Source organism: Nasonia vitripennis, chromosome 2, assembly GCF_009193385.2.
Source record: "Nasonia vitripennis strain AsymCx chromosome 2, Nvit_psr_1.1, whole genome shotgun sequence".
Classification (NCBI taxonomy): domain Eukaryota; kingdom Metazoa; phylum Arthropoda; class Insecta; order Hymenoptera; family Pteromalidae; genus Nasonia; species Nasonia vitripennis.
The window spans coordinates 34,575,240-34,597,972 of record NC_045758.1 but is presented as its reverse complement, the minus strand read 5'-3'; the positions used below and the strand labels follow the sequence as shown (position 1 = coordinate 34,597,972).

The 22,733-nt window shown below is 44.9% G+C and overlaps 2 protein-coding genes across 2 annotated transcripts in view; one reads left to right on the top strand and one right to left on the bottom strand.

Annotated features, from left to right (window-relative positions):
- The window catches only part of LOC100119025, a 68,332-nt gene that overhangs the window by 14,926 nt on the left and 30,673 nt on the right, over positions 1-22,733 (top strand). The gene's annotated exons all lie outside the window — the stretch shown is intronic.
- On the bottom strand, positions 2,955-5,280 carry LOC103317902 (venom metalloproteinase 3-like). Its single transcript, XM_031924307.1, has 12 exons — positions 5,158-5,280; positions 5,002-5,062; positions 4,719-4,927; positions 4,551-4,640; positions 4,331-4,469; positions 4,146-4,236; positions 3,950-4,079; positions 3,718-3,878; positions 3,610-3,632; positions 3,429-3,537; positions 3,196-3,348; positions 2,955-3,115 (listed from the first exon to the last, which is right to left on the bottom strand). Exons 1-12 carry the CDS (start codon positions 5,227-5,229, stop codon positions 3,067-3,069), a joined length of 1,287 nt encoding a protein of 428 aa, XP_031780167.1. The 5' UTR covers positions 5,230-5,280; the 3' UTR covers positions 2,955-3,066.

Sequence of the window (22,733 nt, the reverse complement as noted above, 5' to 3'; positions counted from 1 at the left end):
CTGAACATTCGCTCGATCGAAGAGCATTTTTCCCCGTTTTAAAAATTCCCGTATATACGATCATTTTCGAAATTTCTCGCGCGAATATCATGAGAATATTATCGCGAGGTGACAAATCGACGAACGTTGAAAGGGGCGATTTGCGAGAAGCCGAAAGAGTAATTCGCCGACGAAAAAAACCACTCGCGCTATTTACTTTTCATCGTGCGACAGCAGCAGCAGCAGAAACTAGAAAGAGAGAGAGAGAGAGAGAGAGAGAGAGAGCCCGACGAAGCGCAGTAGCGCACTCGAATCGACGAGAGGACCGCCGGCATTACTTTATTGATTTTATTCCTCTGCGCCGCCGTGCCCTCTCTCTTTCGGATTTTAGCGCGAAGAGGCACACACACACACACTACTGCGATGCAGCGTTCGACTGGAAAAGCCGTTTGACGCGCGATGCACTCTCTTTTTTTTTTCGACTGAAGGAGCTCGGCAAATTTTATGAATTTCCTCGGCAATCTGGCAATTGTCGTCGGAATCGATGCCCGCCTGTAAATGACTTCTCCTCCCGACAACGTCTCTTCTCGAGAGTAAGTCGAAGAAAAAGCCGAGACTCGCTTACGTATTCTTATTAATAGTCAGAGCCGAAGCGCCGGGCATTATTCAAAGAATAACCGAAAGTCGTAGTGCGCCGCTAAACCCGCTCGAAATCCCATTAAGTTCGCAGAAACTCGGTGCGTATGAATATTTATTGGTTCAAGACCAAGCCGTCGCGCTTCGTCCTCTTCATCCGAGCGCAGCACACGCCGTATACACTCGGCTCGCGCGCGCCAATTGGGCGAAACTCGGTTATGCCGGCAGAGTTTATTAGCGCCTCCGCAGTTTCCGGCCAGCCCGAAATTGCATCCTCGCAGCGGCGTATAAACAGTGGCATTCTTCTTATTCGTCGCGCTCGCTGTGCCTAGAATGAGATTTCAAATTATGCGCGACGCTCGTCGGCGGCCGCCGTAATCGCTCGGCGAGCGTCACTTTTACGCGGGCAATTCGTATATTCATTCTTTCTCGGCGAGATCTCTGCGAGCGTATACGTGCGTGGGCTAAATGCGTCCGTTTATGCGCGAATGCTAATTTTCCGAGGTTTGAGAGAGAGAGAGAGATGAAACGAAGCTAATTTCGGAGAGAGATCCTTTTTTACTGAAAAGTGCTTCTTTCTTTCGTGGCTCGGAAAATTGTACTTCAGGAAAAACTTCCTCTGATACAAGTAGCTCCGACTCGTCGCATCTCCCCGCGATGACGTATTCATGCGCGTGCAGGATCCCCGACGACAATGCTCGGAAAATATTCTCCATGAAATTTTTTCCTCCCGCTCGAAAAGGATACTTTCATTGTACACGTATGCTCGCGAGCACAATGAACGTTTTTACGCTGCGCGCGTTGTGCATATACCTGTGTATCCATCACAAGCCAGTAGCCCAAGACCGGTCGAAGCAGTCTCCCTCGTTGAGAGAGCTGCTATTCTTTCCCGGGCGTTTTAAAATTTCCGGCGTATTCTTTATACTTAGGCGTGGTCGTCGTGCGTCCTCGCGTGCGTGTGCGAGCTGTAGAGCGAGTAGTGGACCGAAAAAGCAGTCCGCAGTCGCTGTCGCCGTGCTGCTCTCGATTTGCATCAGTTCGCGCATCCCCTGCAGAGCTGCCCGAGCTCTACGTGCATGTCGCGTCGGCTCGTAAGGCATGAAAGAGGATCGCCGGTATGGGATATACACCTGCGCGCGCTCGCGGAAGTACGTGAGTTGGATTATAGTAAATAAGGTAACCATCGCTCGCACTTGGCTAGCTCGTAAACTGGATTGTAAAATAGCGTCGTTCCTCGAGGAAATAGACGTACTTCCTGTGGCGCGCCCGTCATATATAGTATACTCTCTGTGCGCTGTATGTATTATGAGGGACTGGAATTTTTCAATTCAATTTTTTTCGAGTGAAAAAAGTTTTGTTATGTGATACAGCGTGTATACGTATAAAAAATCTTGAATTAATTGTCAACAAGTCTATTCCTTGTTTCTTTCACGGCAATGAAAGTCTAGGCACGACGCTTTCTTCTTCCTGGAAAAGGGATTGAAAAGATGGTTAATGACTTTCGTGCGCCGTTTTCATAAAATGTCCGTATTTTGAAAAAAAAGAATTACCATGCGAATTCATGTAAACGTGTCTTGTTGCAATCCGACCATACGAATTCTTTTACATCTTGCACGAAGGGTGCCATCACAGTACTAACATTGTCAATTTCCTTACTTGATGTCATGGCTAAGGCCAGCTCTACAAATTATATATTTGTAATTTTTTAATTACTCTCTGGGGGTATTATTATTTCATAAACTAATGACCTTTATTTCATTTAAGGTTACTATTAAATCGTTTGAAATGGTAGTATTAGTTAGTTTTGTGCTAAATTATCCATAAAATATTCCACTTTATTTGGCATCGCCTAGTCTGTTTTCAATCTATAAAAGTGAGGGGGGGGGGGGTCACCAATAAATTTATTGTAGTAATAATAATCCTCAGTCTTGTTGGAAAGTTCAACTTGTATACTTTGTCACTTTGTACAGCAAAGTTACAGCCACTACTGAGACGGAGCGCTAACACTAATAGTTAATGTGCTATTTTAAAAGTGCGGTAGCGACATTCACACAATTTTAAATACTTAAAATGCTTGAACAATTTTATCAAACCACACTTGTGTTTACTTTATCGGAATTATTAAAGGATTATTCACCACGAAAATGAAATGAACTGTGATAATATGTATTTTGCATATTTTTACTTTCCTGAGTGATAACTGGACTGCATATAATGTTTTTTATTGGATATAACTTCGATCACGTCAGAACAATGCTTCTATCTTATTGATTATGACAGTAATTAAGCAGCGTTCAAATTTGGAAATACTTTTTGGAAATAATTAAAAACAAATATAATATTATTGAAAAATTATCTTTATTAATAATATAATATGTATAAAAAGTCTAATTTATGTAACGTCATGTTTTATACATTTTTCATACATCGATTAAACTGCTTAGAAGAGATTCAATTATCGGGAACGTAAGAGTACTTCATGCATTCGGCTGCCTTAGTCCTGTAAATAATATATTTTGTGAGTTAGTTAAAAGTGATGTGAATAATGTAATTATGTATTATCTAAACAAAATTGCTTACGATGCAAATTCTCGAAGAATCCTCTTGCTACAGTCAGACCAAATGAATTTCTCTACAGATGCCACGAATGCAGCCATGATTGTACTAACGTTTGGATCAGGATAAGCTTCGCAAGATTTTGCTGCACGAGCTCCGTCATGAGGCAAATTAAGTCTGAAATATAGTAATCGCAAATGTTAATAATGTCAAAAAAGATAGAGCTAAATTACATTAAAAAATTTAGAAAAGCGTACAAGTGTCCAAGTTCATGCGTAGCAGCTTGAATTCCACCGTAGCTGGCATCGTCGTTGATAAAACCAACGTTGTAGCCGTCATCGCAAATTTTCCCTATGTACGCGGAACCTAGAATGGATAATATATTAGTTTCAAAAGCCTATAGAATACCAATTTTTTATTAAAATTTTGTTAAAGTACCAGCAATCGGCCCAGTGTTCAAGCTGCAAATAATAATTATATATTCATTAAAAAAATTATTAAGATACAAAAGTGCAAATAATTTAATTTATGTATTGCACAATTTACTTTGTCAGTGTAATAGTAGAGTCGTAATTTTTGAAATCAAGAGACTTATTGAATCCCTTTTCAAAATATTGGCCTTGATTGATCAGTAGTTTATAAGTATTTAGGGAGTTCATATCTTCCGGTAAACGAGAATTATAAATGAATGTCAGAGCGGTATCATCCTAAAAATTTTAGATTGTGCTCTTAAATAAAAAATTCATTTTCGAATAAGGTATAATATAAAAGTACAAACCTTAGCTATGATGATTCCAGTAATTACAATTTTTACTTTGGGAGCCGCCAGCTTGGCATATTGTAAATTTACTGCATTCCAGAACGTGGATACGTATTTTATAGTTTCAGATACATCTTCTCCGAATTTCCTTTAGATATATTATTGTTTAGTTAGAATAACTAGTCAATTATAAATACAAATTTTAGCCCCTTACTTGAAGTAGTCACTGGCCACTACAATAAGAAGTTTAGGATACAAGACATCCAAGGGCTCGTCAAGCTTTTCTGCATCCGAACTATCTCCAACTAATTAGACAATTTGAAAAATTATAAAATTTCTCTCAGAAGTTTGGGAATTATTTAGTTCTCGAGTTAATTTTATTGCGAAAGTTAAGCTAACCTGGTTTAGTGGTACCCTTATTTTCATTGACATTGAATACAACGTGATCGTTGCCTGCCTCTTTTCCTGGCGTCATCCACCACTTTTCCGGAACAGATCGAACTATCTTGGTCATTTTACTTTCTCCGAATATACCGTCCTAGAATTACATTGCATTGAGTTAGATATAACTGCATTCAACATCTAATTTTATACATTGTACTTATATGTTATTACTCACATAGTAAATGTATTGATCTTTATAGTAAGCTAAAAGCATAGCCGCCTTCTCAGGATCTTCGTAAAAGGTTCCATCGATTTTAGTTTGTTCCTGTAAGCAACGTAAATGTATGTTAAACAACCAATCTTAAAAAAATGTATTACTACGATAAAAGTATTTTTCTCTTACTTCACTGAGCTTTTGATAGCGATGACCTGTAGAGCTTTGTCTGTCAGTCTCTACGGTCCATACAGGAACGTAATTCATTACATTCTCTTTGATAGGATTGAGATGCAATTGAACTTTAGTTCCGTCGATATCGAACTCTACAGGTCGCAACTCTCTTCTTGATCTATGACCGTTGGAAGTCTCCAGCATGACAGTCTTGTAGTCAGGAACTGGAATTTCATACAAAAGTGTTGAACATTTGTTGATATTACAGTTCTTTAGTATGAATAAAAATGTTCATTACCTTCAGCGCGCCTACGATGGAATATTCTACGAAATTCAGCATCGCTTAGTCTGTCGTCGATCTGATAAAAACAGTAATAATCATTGAATTTTAATTGACACACGCTTTCCTTCAATAAAAAATTTATTAAAAAAAAATAGAAGCAAATCTATTTACCTTGCCACCTTGTGCCACAAAGATCAGTGCACTATTAAGGCAAAGTGCCAAAACCAAGAATTTACTTGCCATCTTGAAGAGCAATTCAGACTGGCTGCGGTATCAGTATCCGTACAAGTTTAAATACTTCAAATTTACCTAATAATCATTGCAAAATAACACTTGTATACACAGTCTAATCACATCGTCATATTACGCGAACACAACAGATACGCAAATTGTCATCGACTCAAATTCGATTGATAATCATAAAACAAAATGTCACAATTTGTATTTGCGATTATTTGAATTCTGATGCTACAATTACTTAAGAACTTTTGTTATGGCAAACTTATCAGTCAGGGTGATTAAAAGAATTAAATTGACTGCATTAGAATAAACTGTTTTCGTATTCATTCCGACAGCTATAATGTGAGCCTTTTATGATCTGTAAGACATTAAGCTACTGACTTCGAAGAATTCATGTTTAATCTTATTTTTCATTACTGTTATATTTTCAATGAGTATTCACCTAACATATGATACGATGATTATTATATGTATGTATGTGCGTGTGTGTGTCTATATAATATAACTAACGCTTGGTCAAAAATTACAGCTGATACAAATATTTATGCAGAAATTTTTTGATAGGCATGTGAATTCAATGTGTTTATATATGGATGTCATATAATCAATTCATTGCGAAATCACTTAGAATTTTCCGTAACCAGTGTTATCCTTTATACATAGTTTTTACCTGTAGTTAGAGTTCACAACCGGATCTACTTTGTATGCTCACTATGGAAATGTGAAATTTCGAATAGATCTTTGAAATAGTTTCTTCATTTCTAATCAGAGATTTAATTTCAGGTGAAAACATCTCATTGCTGTACTCAAAATATACGAATCTATGACAGATATGACTCTATTATCGCTATATAATTCATAATATTACTAGAATATTATGATATGGAAATAATGAACGCGCCAGCCATTGTATAGGACTTGATAATCAATTACTATTTTCTATACAGAGCAAAGATAAGAATGTGGCTTAAGAGATAAGATTCTTCGAAATTGCCCACCTTCGATTTACATAATAGGTAGAGTTTCTGACGACCTCCGGAGTTTTAAGCGTATTCAAAGTGTACATATCATGCTTAAATAAATAAAGCTGTTTGTAATGATCACACCAGACAAATAATTTCCGCAATTCACAGAATATAATTCAATTCGTATTTATAATTATTTGAATTCAAAATCTAGAGTTTAACGAGGTGTCTTGGAAAAAACACATTTTAATGCTTGACTCGTATTACTATTTCACATCTCAAGCTATTTTTTAGGTTTTGTGGGTTAAAATGTATATTTTTAGAGAATCGATAATCGGTGACTACCTTAAGTGGCATTCAAAGTTGCAAGCAGCGTTCTCAAAAATATTAGTATTCATATAATTACAACATTTTCTTTATTCAAATATGTACCAAAGATTTTAAATTTTCAACATCATACATTATACATTATTTTTATTTATATCAATTAGATTGCTCAGAAGAACTTGAATTATCGGGAACGTGAAGTGTACTTCATGCCTTCAGCTGCATTCGTCCTGCAAATAAGATATTTTGTGCGTAAGTCGAAAGTGATGTGTAATACTGTAATTATCTATTTGCTAAACAAAATTGCTTACGTTGCAAATTCTCGAAGAATCTTTTGGCTGCAGTCAGACCAAATATATTTCTCTACATATGCCACGAATGCAGCCATGATTGTACTAGTATTTGAATCAGGATAAGGCTCGCAAGTTGAGTCTGAAACACAGAAATCCCAAGTATTCGATATTTAATAAGCGACATCGTTAAAAAATTAAAAGAAATGAAGAAAGGCGTACAAATGTCCAAGTTCATGCGTAGCAGGTTGAAGTCCACCGTAGCTGGCATCATCGTTTACAAAACCAGCGTTAGCACTTACATGGCAAATTCGTCCTACATAAGCGGAACCTAAAATGAGCATATATTAGTTTCAAAAGCCTTTTATAGAATACCAGTTTTCTATTAAAATTTTGTTAAAGTACCAGCAATCGGTCCAGTGTTCAAGCTGCAAATAATAATTATATATTCATTAAAAAAAGTATTAAGATACAAAAGTGCAAATAATTTAATTTATGTATTGCACAATTTACTTTGTCAGTGTAATAGTAGAGTCGTAATTTTTGAAATCAAGAGACTTATTGAATTCCTTTTCAAAATATTGGCCTTGATTGATGAGTAGTTGATGAATATTTATAGGGAGTTCATATCTTCCGGTAAACGAGCCGTCAGCTTGGCATATCTCAAATTTACTGCATTCCAGAAGGTGGAAACGTATTTTATAGTTTCAGATACATCTTCTCCGAATTTCCTTTAAAATATCGTTGATCAGCAAAAATAATAACGAATTGCAAATAAAACATTGCAAATTTCGTGTCTTACTTGAAGTAATCACTAGCTACTACAATAAGAAGTTTAGGGTACAAAAAGTCCAAGGGATCGTCAAGCTTTTCTGCATCCGAACTGTCTCCAACTAATTAGACAATTTGAAGAAAAATTTATCTATGATATTTCGAAATAACTTAGTTCTCGAATTAATTTATTTACGTCTATGACAAACATATCTGGTTTGGTAGTACCCTTATTTTCATTGACATCGAACACAACGTTCAACACCTAATCACGTTCGTCATTTATGCACTCTTACTCACATAGTAAATGTATACTGATTTTTGTAGTACGCTAAAAGCGTAGCCGCCTTCTCAGGATCTTGGTAGAAAGTTCCATCGATTCTAGTTTGTTCCTTTATAGCAATGCAAACGTGTATCATTAACTGAAGCTTTAATACAAAAATTAATTATTGCCAAAAGGGATTTTCCTCTCACCCAGGAAGCTTCTGATAGCGATGGCCATTAGAGCTTTGTCTGTCGGTCTCTACGGTCCATACAGGAACGTAATTCATGACATTATCCTTAATAGGATTAAGATGCAATTGAACTTTAGTTACGTCTATATCGAACTCTACGGGTCGCAGCTCTCTTCTTGATCTGTGACCGTTTGAAGTCTCTAGCATTACAGTCTTGTAGTCAGGTACTAAAATTTTACGAAAAAAGTGTTGAAAATTTGTATTTTGCTTATTAACATTAAAAAAAAATTTGCTACCTTCAGCGCGCCTACGATGGAATATATCCTACGAAACTCAGCATCGCTCAGCCTCTTGTCGATCTAATGAAAACCAATGATAATTATTAAGTCTTAATCGACACACACTTTCCTTTAATAAAAAAGTCTATCTACCTTGCCACCTTGTGCAGCAAAGATCAATGCACTATTGGGGCAAAGTGCCAAAACCAAGAGTTTACTTGCCATCTTGACAGTGCAATTCAGACTGGCAGCAGTATCGTATTTGTCAAAGTTTAAATACTTTCAACGAATGTTTGCAAAAATCACACTTGTATATGCACAGTTGAATCACGTCGCCATATTACACGAATATAAAAGATACGCAAATTGCCATCGATACAGAAGAGTTAATCGTTATGAAATTGATAGCCAAAAATAAAACAAGCTCGATGATGATTAACGTCACTTCTGCCTTCAAATTTCTTGGAATTCGCGGTTTATCTTGGTGTAACCTTTTGTTTGCTTCGCATCGCGAGAAGCTGCCTTGGTGTGCTCTGCGAGCGAATACGAGGTCGAGTAGCGCGTGAGCCAGTGAAGAAAGAAGATGAACCATGTCTGGAAACTGTATCCTCGTGCTTTTTTTCTCATTCTCCGCGCAGTTTCCGAGAGTGTTTTCAATCTTCCTATAATTAGACGAGTAAGCGCGTGTAGCCGCTCCTATTCGAGCTCGTTACTTTGAAAGTGCAGTATTCGCCGCCCTCTGCGATACCTCTCGCGGCTGGAGAGAAATTGAGAAGAAATCATCATCTCGATAAAAATGCTGCGAAAGAGAACAATAGCAGCCGGCCACTGCTAAAGGGTCGTTATGCGGCAACCCAAAACGATCGCCCTTTCCGTGCAGCAGCGCAGCTCTCATTTACCCGAGCGCCGGCTAGAGTCCTTTAAAAAGTGATTCCCAATGCCGTGTCATTAACGCAAGTGGCCATTCCCGTCCCGTGTGTGTGTGTGCGTGTGTGTGTGTGTGGAGCGCAGGAAAACCAGTGCCATCGCGCGAATTGCAGCTCCTGTATGCGCGTTTGCTCTGTTCAAAGCAGTGTACACTAGTGCGGCCACACACACACACACACAGTCGGCAAGTCGAGCTTCCGGTCAGAAGCCAGCCAGCCGTTTCCGGAACATGCATCATCGGTCGCCGATAAAGTTGACCGTCGCTGTTCCGGAAACTTTGCCGCTCCTCTCTCCCTCTCTCTGCTCGCTGTATACCTGCGCGATGCAGCCGAGCAACTTCGCTTTAAGCGCTTAACGTACGAAACAATTGATTAATCTTCCCGTTGTGCCGCGTGTGTGGGTGTGTGTGTGTGTCGGAGTCGCGACGCCAACTGCGCCAGCGCGAAAAGCGTCTTCGGCGGCGCTGACGAATTGATCGGCGACCTGCGAAGCTTCGAATAAACGCGCATATAACTGCCGGCGAAGCAAAAACATTGTAACGCGAGAAACGAGAGGGAGCTTCGTGCCAGAAAACGATGATGGCGCGAGGAACGAGAAGAAAATTCCGGTAGATGCAGTTCTCTCTCCCGGCCCCTGCGCAGGTAATTAGCAAAACAGAGGAACTCGGCCATTACACTCTTCCTGCGGTGCAGGCTCTTGCTCGAATTGCGCTTTTTTGCCCGGACTTGGTCTCCGCGCGTGCAGATATACTCCTCTCGTTTGCTCGACTACACTACTGCCACTCCCCGGCGCGCTTTGTTCGATCGCGCCTCGTATTATTCGTTATTCGATGCGCAGCTCGTCGGTACAATTAGAACTCGCCTCAGCGTTTTTGTTTACCGTCCCCTCATTGCGCGCGTGCGCGCGCTCCTTTGACACAAAGTTTTTATTCTCGCCGAACACGGAGAGAGGATTACATTTCCGGGCGCGCGGGCGGAATACGCAAAGAGATGAAAATCAGGTTCCGCGCGCGGCCGTGTGCATTAGCCAGATTTAAAAAATCTAGCAGCAGAAGAATATCCGCGTGCAGGCCGTGTACTGGAAATGAAAAAAAACTCGCGTGCAGGACGTGGGCGAGCTTAACCAGAGACCCAGCTGAGGCGGAATTGATTCCCGTGCACCGGTATATCCGGTGGGATGCGTATAAGCTTCCTTTCGGTCGAACGGAATCGCGGCGGCGTAAAAATTCGCATAATCTGCGCGCGAGCGAAACAAAATTCGCGTATACAGCGGGAGCGGAATCAATGGGAGTAAATTTTTACGGCGCGCCCAGCAGCTTAAAGCTCGCGCGTGAATTTTATTTGCGCCTCGCTGCAGCGGGACGGCCGCTAAAGAAGTTATTATCTGTGGCGGCGCAGCAGCAGGCAAAAGTCGAGCTCGCTCCTTGCATATAGATATAACTTTCATGCAAACGTGTGTTATAGAGCGTAAGAGTCTGGCACGTACACAGCGGCTGCAGCTCGCTGCACGTGATTTATTCCTGTAATTTAAACTGGACACACCGCTCGCCCGCGGCACTTTTGTTTCCTTTTCCGCGCAGCCCTCCTTCCTTTTCAATACACGTATATACGGGAGGAGGGGGCAGCTCGGCGAGCTGGGATATTAAGGGGACGAGCGGCGGCCGACAAATTAAAACTGTATTTCAGCCGAGCGCGCGTGCTAACTTTCGGACGAGCGACGAAAAATCTGGCTGTGCGACGTCGAGCTCTCCTCGAGCTGGACAGTATGTGGGAGGAGTTAACCTTTGAGGAGATCCGCGTCGATGCGAAGTCTATTGCGGCTCGATTTACGATCCCCTTGCAATTATCCTTATCGTCTCTTTCTCGCGGAAAACATCGAGTCCGGGAGGACAATAAAGCCGCTGATTGTAATGGAGGGACTCTCGCCGTTAAAGCTGCGGCTCTCCGAGAGAAGAGGCCGCAAGTTCAGTCCGGCAGTAGCGGGTATACGGCCTCATCTTTGCAGAGCGAGGAACTGGAGCAAGCGACTCGACCCACATGCATGTGCTCCAGTGTCTAACCTCTTGTTTAAAGCGCCTGCTGCCTCGTTCTTTCGTGCCTGCCAGCCTTCAACGGGATTGAGCTTTTCGAAAAGCCCACACGTTGTCCTTATACGCGGACTCGAAACGAATAGTCGCGAGCGGACTCATCCCCGCTACTCGGCTGTATCGGTTCATGGTGCATCGTCCGGAAACTTTCGCTTCGGAACGAGCGCTTGAAATTCGCGCGCGTCGAAAGCAACCGCGAAAGTTTCGCCGAGCGCTTGTCGCTGCTTGAAATTCGCGCGCGTCGAAACAAAATCGTTTTCATGCTAAATACCCTCTGCGGCTGTATGCGCTCATAAGCGAATTGCAAAGAAATTCAAGCTTCGGCAGAAAAAAGAGCCTCGCCGCGTATCGCCAAGAGGCGGCTGTTGACCCGCATTCGCCGACTGCTTCGCCTCTCGAACAAAGTGCCGAACAAAGTCCGCGCAGCCTTCGCTCTCGTATTTAGCCGAGGGAATATCCCATGCGCAGAAGACGACCTTGGCCCGTCGTCGTTAAAAAGGAGGAGGGAAGACGTTGACGCCGTTTGAAAGGCGAGAAATGAATGAAGGTGCGAGCTCGTCTCTCTGCTCCTGACGTGCGCCGCCGAGAGCGAGCGCGAGGGAGCCGGGACAGAGAGAAAGGCTAACTGTTGCGCTTCGGGGGAATATCCGAGGCTAAATGCGCAGCGACTTGAGCGAGAGGCTTCCTCTGCTTCTTCCGCCGTGGGGTGAGAGTCGAGGGACTTTGTTCTCGAGCTGGCGTGACTTGTCTTTGCGCGGCCATCGCGAGGCTGAGCGTGTTATGCGCGGATCGAGTCAGCTCGTTTCGTCGTCGTACTGCAGCGCAATATTACGAATTCAAAAACAAGCCACCGCGTCTCCGTGATTTACGGAAAACAGTTCCTGCAGTCTTCCGGGTATTTATAATTAAAGCGTTCGCGCGGCGCGCTTTGCTTTCTGATTCATTTGTCCCCCTCGCGTTACACACGCGTATAAATCTGCGGGAGAAACGAAAGAGCAAAAGGATCCGCCGCGGCATTTACTCATCCCCCGCGCAACACGGGAAATTCATTAAAAACAGCTGCAGCGAGCAGAAACAAAAAAAAAATTGTGCGCTACGGGTCACAAACAACATGTCAAACAGCAGGGAATCAAATGTTCTGCGATCTGCAGAAGAAGCGAGGAGAATGTCCGGAAAGGAAGCCCCGAAGTCGGAAAGATTCAGTGCTGGTCCGTATCCTTTCGCTTAGTGACGGTTCGGTCTTCCAGCTATACACACAGCTAGCCTAGAGGGAAAACGGATGTAGCACAGTAGCGTGGCGGCGGCGGCGGCGGCGGCGGCGGCCGCCTCGACTTATCGCGTCGGCGACGCGCAATTCGGATAATCCGATGGTGATTTATCGCGCGCGCGCGCGCTCGCCGATAAATTACGCAGCGGCACCGGACGCGGCGGCAACGATATCGCGCCTCTGTGTGCGCGCGCGGCGCGTAGACTTTTCCGAAAATGCGGCCGGAGTTATGCGCGTCCACGACTCGCCATAATGCATGTCGCCGTCGTCGGGGGAATTTCCCTGCAGCAAGGGACTTAATGCGCCTGACGAATGAGAGCCGAGGCGAGTTCCTACAGGTGTGTATCGTTCGCGCCCCATGGAAATTGTGTGTATTTTTCCAAAGAGATTCCTCGTGAACGAGCTCAAACGAATAAGGCTTTTAAACTCCTCGCGGGGAAGGAAGCGATTCGGCGGGAGTTTGAAAGTTAAGTCATAAGCACACAAAGGATGAGGATGCGAAGAAACGATGGTAATTAAAAGAGCCGAGTAAAGAGAAGGAGAAATTCGCCCTGGATTAACACACTGCACACAGCATGAATGTACGGGCCGGAGGTACATAAAAATATACGGCAACTACAGGCTCTGCGGGAGCGAGAGCGGAATCGCGTGCGCGGTTACTCAAATAATGTTTGAGTTGGAGAAACGAGCTCCAGTCCCGCGCGCACCATTGTACATATTTCAGCGGCTACGTTTCCCGCCGCGCGCGCTGCATATTCATTTTCTCTCATCGCTCTCTCGACCGCGCGACTAATTTCGCCGCGGAGGCCCGGCTTTATACGTGCGCTAATTCCTCCACTCGTTTCGCCATTTCGACCGGATTGTTATTCGAATCGCCGTCCATCGGGATATCACCCTTTTCGTCCTTTGATTTCAAAGCCGCGTCTCCCCGATGCCAACTGCGGATAAACGGGGAGCAAAGTCCTCGGAAGTAGAAAAGGAGTGTCATGCATTAAATTTTCAATCGTAACGCTACGGGAAACGCGCTTTCCAGATAAAGCGTCTCGAGCTGCGCGAAACATCGGATGTAAAACGCCGATTATAAATATATACGTACATTTTTCTACTCGCGAGATTCGCTTTCGGCGCGGAAACATTAGTCGCGAGCTTTTAAACAAATGATATTCTCGCGGACTGCAAATAAAAGGCACCAGAGGCTCTAGTCACATTAGTACGGGGGATTTCGCTTTGTTCGCGTTTCCCGGCGCGCGCCGAGTAAAATCTCCAGTCAATGTCAGTTGCGCAGATCGCGGGGACATAAGAGAGAGAGAGAGAAATAACAAAAGGCGCTTTCGTTCCTTTTGTTGAAGGAAGCAGAGAATACACACCGCCGCCGAGTGATGTATACGTGTACGCCACGAAAATATGTAAATGCCGGCCGAGAATTTCTCGGCGAGAGGTACAATGTCCGCATATTTCACCTACAGCAACGAATATAACGTGCTGCACATGCGCGCACTATATATCTCAGTCCGAATTATCAGATTAGCCGTTCGAGCGCGAGTAATTCGCTCAATACCGCATCCGAAGAATAATATCGAAATCCAGTCGTCGAATTAATCAGTAGCTCGTCGCCCTCGCGCATTTATTTAGGGATCAACGAGCTGCTGAAACTTTACTGTGACACACATCCGTCCGAGAGAGAAAATCAGGCGCCGAGCTACGGTTCACGCGAGCGGGGAATGTCAGAGACACAGGGCGACCTACATTGTGTCCGACTTGAAACTCTCGACGAGATATTGAACATCGGATTCTCTTTCCCCAGGCCCTTCGTCGCTCTACAACTTTCAGCGCGAGCGCGCGCGCGCGCGGCGAAAATATTTTTTACCCTACTAGCCTTTTTCCTCTCTTTCGCGTCAGCACTCGCGAAATTGGGGCTCGCGCTTACCGCTGCTGCTGCTATACGTGCTGCGCCAGGATTTCAAAAAATATCGCATGCGAAAGCTTGGAAAAAAAACCTTGTCTCCCGCGAGCATCATACACGCTTTTTAAGCCTGAATATCGCATGGCGCTCACTTTTTTCCGACAGAAGTTATATTCGAGAGCTGTTTAATTATTCAGAGTTAGTCTAATGGACTTTATGAATTTTCAAAAAGTTTTAGGATTTTTTCTGGAATCGCTGAATTTTCAAAGGCAACTTCGCGCCGGACATTTAACTTCGAGTCCAATAATTTCCAAGTAGCTCTCGCAGCAGTGAATCAATATCCGAGAAGGGATAAGGTTAATCCGTGTTAGCGGCGAACGCTCTCCGCGGTACGGAAGAGGAGGACCATAAGCGAGGCCTGAATATAACCTTAAATTCGACCAAGCCGCAAACCAAAGCTCCCGCCTACTCTCTCTCTCTCTTTCCAGTAGCTTGTCCGTATGAAGGCACAGCCTGCAATCGCCGCGCGCGCAATATCTTTAGCTTAGCCGGACTCGGAGGGACGTAGCTTAATTACAGATGAACTCGGACTTGCAAACTCGTATTAGGACACGCGGGCTGATTCGACGCTGCTGTTGGGAATTACATCGTTTTCTCCATCCCGTTACGCCGAGGAAAGAACGATGGCGCGATTGGGAATGTTTCTTTTTCTTTTTTTCTTTTTTTTTTCTTTTTTTTTTAATGCAGATTGCACGAGCTCAATTTTTCCTAAGAGCGAAGGTGAACTTCACTTGTGTAAACTTTTGACGTCGCGCTCATTGAACCGCGCGAGGCAATTCCTCAATGAACCGTTACATCATTGTTGTACTAACCGAGCCAAGTACATCGGATTAACATCGCTGTTCAAACAAGCTTTCGCTATACTGGCGTGAATAGTTATACTACAATTTATTGGATATCGGAATTTTCAGGTATAGAGAAGATCGGATTCCAAGAACCGCCCATTGTTTGTTATTCATTCGCATTCGCGGTAATTTAGCACGAGTTCATTCACCCGAAGAGTTATCAGCGCGTATTGGCGCTTGATTTTTTCCCTATCTCGTAGAATTTTTAACCATGTCAACATTTGTGTTTAGAAAGTTTTTTATCTGCTCTACTATGACAATCATAAATAAGATACGGCACTTCAATATTGTTAATCGCAAAACTCGAGGTCACGAAATTCGACTACGATGTGTGGATTTCGTGTAATTTTTTTCGCACATCCGCTACGCAAAATGGACTGGAAAATGAAACACATTATTATGCAATGTTAAAGCAGGCGAACCGAAGGTAAACAATATGAAGATAAATTATTGACACCTCGAGCGATATTTGCTGGAATATCGACAGTTTGCATGCATTATGAAATTTGTCGGCTACGTCAATTACGAGCAAATTTGCAAATGACGAGAGGACATTAATCTTCTGCATTCATACGCGGACGTGGCCTTTTGGTATGGTACACGTGTCGCTGTAATTAAATTTCAGCTCTTTTCTCTGCCCGGTGATTTATTCAAAATCGGTAAAATGTTCAATTGTAAAGCGAATTTAGTGAAAGAAACTTTGAATTTCAAAGCACTCCGTCCATGATGTAATTTATTCTATTATTATAATTATGATTAGCTTGAGTACGGAACGATCCAAAACTTTCCAAAGCAGCGCCGCCCGCCGGCAATTTCGCGCGTTATCCCGAAAATATCGGCTTATCCGACATCGTGCACACTCAAGCGATTACACAAGAGGGCCATCCGCAAGGAACAGCGCAACATGCCGCGCGTGATGCCGAGCAACGACGCCGCGGCATCTCCGAGATCGGCGTTAGTCTTCTTAAAGGATTAGCCAGGCACTCTCGGTTCCGCGCTCTCGTTTGTAGTAGCTTGATGAGCGATGCAAATTCATTATGCATTGCGCACGGCGATGATGCTGATTAGCTCTCGGAGAGTTGGATCCTGACCTTCGCATTATGCACAGCAATTATAAGCGAGATTTTCATTTAAATTGCCGTCTCGCGATCAAATTTCCCAGATTAGATCAAAGATTTGCATAACGAAGCGGGCTAATTAAAAGAAAAAGGCCGAGAACTCGGTCCCAAACACCAGCATAATCGCGCGTGATTTCGAGCTCGAACGCAGATACAGCCGGATACGCCAGAAACTCGAATGACACTCGCATGAACGAGCGTAAGCCGGACGATGGCGTGTGCGAGGCGTGAATCGTTATGCCCCGGGCCATTTTTTGCCGGATTCGCTTACCTTGACATCTCAACTGGGAGCTTTTTTCCCATTGCGAATTGCGAAGGGATACTATATCCGCCATCGTCACCGAAATTCATCAATCATAATCACCGCGCAGAACAAATATCGAAGCGTTCGATTCCACGGAAGATCGAATGATCGTAGAAAAACAATTGGTCCGCAAATCAAAGAGTTGTACGCGCGGTGCAAAAATGCGAAAGCCCGGGTTTCGCTGAAAAATTAGTAAATATTTGCGCTTCCACACGCGCGCGACTATCGATTTCGCAGCGTTTGAATTCTCACTCGCCGCAACCGATTTCGTCGCGCGCGGCAATCGAAAATAAATAAACATGCAGCCCGAATAACGAACAAACGAACGGAACAGCGTCGGAGCAGTAAAAATCGAGCGGAAAAAAGCGGGGAGAGGACAACGCCGTTATTGGAGCGCTGCCGACTAAATTATGCGTTTAATATCCCAAGATGCAAAAGGCATAGTGCAATAGGTGCAGGAAGCCAATATAAATGCATGGGTTCTGTCGCCTGTCCCCGAAATGACGGGAATTCGGACACACGCGCGCACGCACGCACACACACACACAGCGTATGCTCGCAGTCCATCTCCGGCTGTATCGATGTATCTAGCCAAAGCAACGGACTCCGCTGAATATTTATTCAACGCGGTTGATCTCTTTCTCTCGTATAAAACTGCCTCAAGTTCTAGCCTAGCTAGTTTTGCCTATTTTTCCGTCCTCTTCAAGCCTGTGTAGGCTAGATTGACGAGAAAACGTGCCCAGGTATAAAAAAAGCCCGATAAGTGAACCTCAAGAAACACGCGATTGCAGCATCCCGTTCGGGCCGATGCTTCTAACGACACCTTTATAATTTAGCTTTGTGGAATCGCCGATTATCAAAGTAGATTTCACACTTTTACCCCGATAAGTATATTTCGTTTGGGCGAAAGGGTTTTCCACTTTTAGCAGAAATTAGCATTAGTCGGTACTCTCGAGTAAAATCTTTCGCCGAGGTGAAAGTTCGAGAGCTGAACGTCGGCGGCGAAGCCATTAAGTAATATTCAACTACTTAGGTAATAAAACTAGTAGCTGTAGGGGAAGATGGGAGAGGGATTTCGTAAAGTCGTAAAAGAAAGGATAACGATCATACCATTGTTAGCCCAGCCTTTGGAGTTGGTAACGCGATTGTCTAAAGATCAAAAGGCCTTGTCTTGAAGCCAGGCCATTATTTTTTCTTATCCTTTTGGATTCTGAGCGCGTTAAATCCAGTTGGGATGAAGTAATTGATAAAATTCTACGTCGATCCGTTTTCGAGCGATAGACGCATTGAGTAAAATCATGAACGATTCTGCCGTTATTTACGATTCGCTGAGCAAACTGTAATGATGGCTTAGCAATAAATTCAATGGGATTGGCGCAGGCTAAACACCTGCTATGTACATCGAATACAAGTAGCGCAATCAGTTGATTAATCACGCTCTGCAGCTGTCGTAAATTTACGAGAGAAAAATGTTTACTCCTATTGCGTATTGCACGATACGTCGGCTAAGAACGACAGAGTCAACGTGAAACGATTAAAAGCACATCCGAGCTGGGGAACGATCATAATAACAAGGCTGATTAATACACAGCGGTGCTGTTCAACAGAATTGAAGAGAGCGAGCGCTAAAGCAGCTTAATCCAGAGAATCCATAAGGCAGATAAATCATGCACGATACACATGCAAAACAATGCGCGCGAGAGGCAGGGAGTGAGCGAATTATGGCTCCGCATTAGCGCGCGTACATCGCGCCGCGCGAGCCCCCTCCCTCAACAGTTCATAAAAATATCGTAATAAGCGCGAAATCGGCGGTCCGAGCAATCAGCGGAAATCCCGCGTAAATTTCAATCAGCGATCGTGAGTAATGTCCCGTCAACGCGAACGGCGAATCTCGATCGTGCGGAAAATTCGCGAAGCCGAGCATAAATCATCGAAGGAAAATCGAGCTCATAATGAACAGCGGCGTCGTGTGTATAAGAGTCGTCGCTAACTAAGACGCGCGATGAGGTTGGAATGCCGGGCAAATCTCGGGCGTATACCCACACGCTGACCCTCTTCACTCATTAAAATACCCCGGCAGTCTGGCATTCGATGCGCTCGTGCCACATACTGGCGGCGCTCAGCGTCGAGTAGCAGCGAGTCCGAGTGGCCAGCGGCCTCTCCTATTGTCCGGCTTGGAGCTTTGCTCTCCCCGCAATTATTTACTCGCGGATATTCTCTCTTTTTCATGCCTCGTCGGGTGAATCATTGCGATTGTGGAAGAGCATTTTTCGATCGGGTGAAACAGTATTTTGCAACGAAACTTCACTCCCGGCAAATTGAGCGAATACCATTTGTGAAGTTGGTTTACTTGTTTCTGCTATCCGAGCGATTCATCATCCTTATATGCGATCCGTCAAAATGAAAATGCGAAAAGCTCCCGCGCGCGGAAGATTGATAGGTGTAATAAAAAGTTGATATTTCACCGGTGAATGTATTTTTTCTGTTTCAGGTGAGTTGACTTGCGGTACTTCCTACACGGCTCTCATCCACCTCGATCGCTCCAATTTTCGGATATTCAAGCGATAACTCTGAAATTCAATTCAACTGTCGCTCGAGCTTTTCACACGCGTCCGTTGATGATCAACGGTATATTACTCGTCGCCACATCCATATCCACGTGAAATTCCGCGAGGGCGGCAACTCTCCAAGACCGCGGAAACGATCTCGTTAAGCAAGACACAACGTAGAACGTTGCCTCCCGGGTAATTGCTACACCTCCTCCACCCGAAATCGGAGTTGGTAATGAAAGCCGCCATCTCTCTCTCTCTCTCTCTCTCCTGGATTTTCGGCGAATCGGCAGAAACGCGCGGATAATTGGTTCGCGCCCTCTCTCTCTCTCTCTCTCTCTCGATCGGAGCCCAAGATTTCACTCCTTTGGCGCGGCGCAGCAGCGGTGGTACACCGATGGCCGAAAGTCCCTGCGCTGCAATTTCCGCGTCCCGCCGCCGTCATCCGAGCCTACGGGGATTTCTCTCTGCGCGATGGCAATCCGACCGCGCGCCTGGGGATGTGTATCGCGCTTTATATATTACTATTACAGCTGAGACGGGAAAGTTTGTCGGACAAATTTTTGATCGCCCCCGAAAATCGTTTCGGAAAAATCTGGCCGTTTTTTTACGGGACTAGTGCGTACTAAAGAGAGATGTAATCGAGTCGAAACATGCAAGCCGCGCCGCATTAACATATTACGATATACTGCAGCTACAGAGGGGTCATGCGCGCGCGAATGGAAAATCGAAATGCTGCGCTCGTTATTAATCGGCCACTTAGCCGGGTTACGGCATAAGCAGCGGCGCGTTTTCGAAAAGGAATTGAAAGCCCGCAGACTGCAGTTGTTCGCGGCTACTGCGGGAGAAATCCGTGAAATCGGAAAAAATTCGCTCTTCAAAGATCTTTGCGCGACAAAAGCTGCTGCTGCTGCTGCTGCTGAGAAGTCCTTTTCTTCTCGAAGTCCGCGCGGCACGATACAAGCTTCGTTTTTAGCTCTCGCCATTTCCTGCGCCACACGTATAACGCGAATGGCACTCAAGAGAGATAGAGAGAGAGAGAGAGAGAGAGGAACGAACGAAGCGAGAGACATCTGCTGCCTCGCGGAGATGTGTATCGAGGATCAGCCGGAGGATCGAGAGAGCGACTATACGTACCTCTTCGGTGTATGTATGGCCGGTGGAGGAGGAGGATCGTCGGAATGGCTCGACAAAAGTGGCCAGGGCTACTTGGACGTTACGCCGCTGCAACCTTGCTTTTTCGAGCGAGAGATTCTCCGCTGCAGCTGCTCTTCTCTTTAGAGCCGTCGTTTTGGATGGATTTTTGCACGGTAACGGGGGGATAAAGTTTGGCTAAACGGGCTCTCCGAGGCGCTTCTTCAGAGGAGAAGGCAAGAGACAGAAGAGACATCTCATCCCATTGTTCTCGAAATTTTCTCCGCGCAACAAAACACTCTCCGGCGAGCTTCTTCGTTTCCGATAACTTATGTCAGAAGGCGCAACGACGAGCGTTTTACTCCGCGTCGGGAGAAACGGATGGAGAGTCGCGATAGTAACGAGAAAATATTTGTAAAGGAGAGAGAGATACGAGAGGTGCAAGGCTTGGGAAGGACGTAGGAGCGAAAGAAAGCCGAGGGTAAAAGGACTGCGGGGGCCATCCCGGAGGAGATAGCGCGCGCACGCCGGAGAAAAGAGTAAAAAGGGAATTCCTCGCTCCTTATGTTCCACATACACCACGCGCTACACTGCGCACACTCGGTCGCGCGCGCGCACGGCCAAGTTTTCTCAAGGCTACATTCGAGCATCTACTCACGTTTGCCAATTGTAAAGTTTCGCCGAAGATTTTACCAAGTGGGATACGAGCAAGTTTCGGAACGAGGATCGAGAGGAGCGATCCGCTCTATTGCTCGGCCTCGAGCGACGATCGGGCGCAAAGTGTCCGGAAAATTTGGGGACGGCTATACCGATGCAACAATTTTTGATCGATCGATTTAGAAACAATAACGCGGCGCCGACATACACGCAGCCGGAATCGGCCGGAAAAGCTCGCGGCTATATGCGCGGCAATCTAATCGTCAATCAAGGGGTCTATATCCCCTTGTTCGCCGGCGCGGGTTGTGTGTAAGGCGGCGCCGGCACACGACTGCTCTGCGCTTGATTGATGTCCGGCCGACTCTGACTCATTAATCCCGAGTCCCGAGTCTTGCGCGTGTTTACGCGTACGCGGACTGTCCGCCGCGGCTTTCGTGTCGCTCTGAGAACTTTTCGAGTGTACGTACGGCCGGCGTATAATGCGAGGAAGGGTGAACTTTTGAAGATTGATCAAAATCGCGAGGGGCGAAACGCGTAGCCGCGCATACGTGTAAATAAATTACTTTGTTTACATAATCCAAGAAGTTTCGAGAGCGAGCGAGAACTGCAGGGCTCTCTCTCCCGAGAGTCGCCTTCGCGCACGTCAAGTGGTTGCAGGCCCGTAAGGATAGCGGAGAGCCGAGCGATGACGAAAGCCTCGAGCTAAGGAGGAGACGAGTGGGTGCCGCGCGCCCGGACCGTCGGTTCGGTTAGCATCGGCGGAAGGGCTTGGATGTCGGCCGCCCCTAACAAGCGTAATTGGAGCAGGTGGTCGAGCGGGCCTCTGCGGTTTCTGCGCATACGTAACTAAGCCAGAGCTATTCCGGCGCCAGGCACGAAATCGTCAGGCTCCGACTCCGCTGTGCTTATGCTCGCTTCTTCATCGAGGCGACTGTTGCGAGGCTCGCGTTTTTCGTTCTCGACTGCGGCTGGATGTACCGCGGCGGGGCCTTTGAGGCTTATCATCATTATTGCTCGGAATGAATGAATCTAATGTTTATTTTAGCCGCTGAACAGGAAACCCGGGAACGCTGAACTTCGGCAATTAGCGGCGGTGTCATAAATTTGGATTTCCATATTTCGCCTCCGACTCTGATGCCAAGTGCAGCGACATTAATTATACGCCCCGCTTTCGGAGCTGCGGCCGTGTTTCGTCTTGAAATGGCAAAAAATCGCGCGCAGCGCTGTTTCATCTCTCGTTTGTTCGAATATCGCGTTACGTTTATAGCAAATCCGATTATAGATAAGCGGAACTTTTAATCAGGCAACAATTGAAGAGCCCGCTGAGGCGCAAAATCCGAGGAGGACGCTCGAATTGGAATTTCATCAGGCTCGACGCGGCTCCTCCATAGTCTAGGCGCTGAGCACTTTTTCTATGTATTTTTGCCTCCTGAACACGAATGTCGAGGGTGGAATGCTCAAAAGTGGTCAGGTAATTTGTTATTAACAAATTAATTGTTAATATTTCACAAAATTATACTGTTTTGGTCCAGGAATTATTTTTTTAGATTCTTTACATAATTGTAAATGAA

Bases quoted from the DNA above. Each gene is read 5' to 3' on its own strand.
- LOC103317902 (XM_031924307.1), bottom strand. From the start codon at position 5,229: ATGGCAAGTAAATTCTTGGTTTTGGCACTTTGCCTTAATAGTGCACTG. The intron at 4,237-4,330 runs GTTAGCTTAACT...TTGTCTAATTAG, and splicing joins TAAGGGTACCACTAAACCAG to TTGGAGATAGTTCGGATGCA. The intron at 3,633-3,717 runs GTAAATTGTGCA...TATTATTTGCAG, and splicing joins TCTACTATTACACTGACAAA to CTTGAACACTGGGCCGATTG.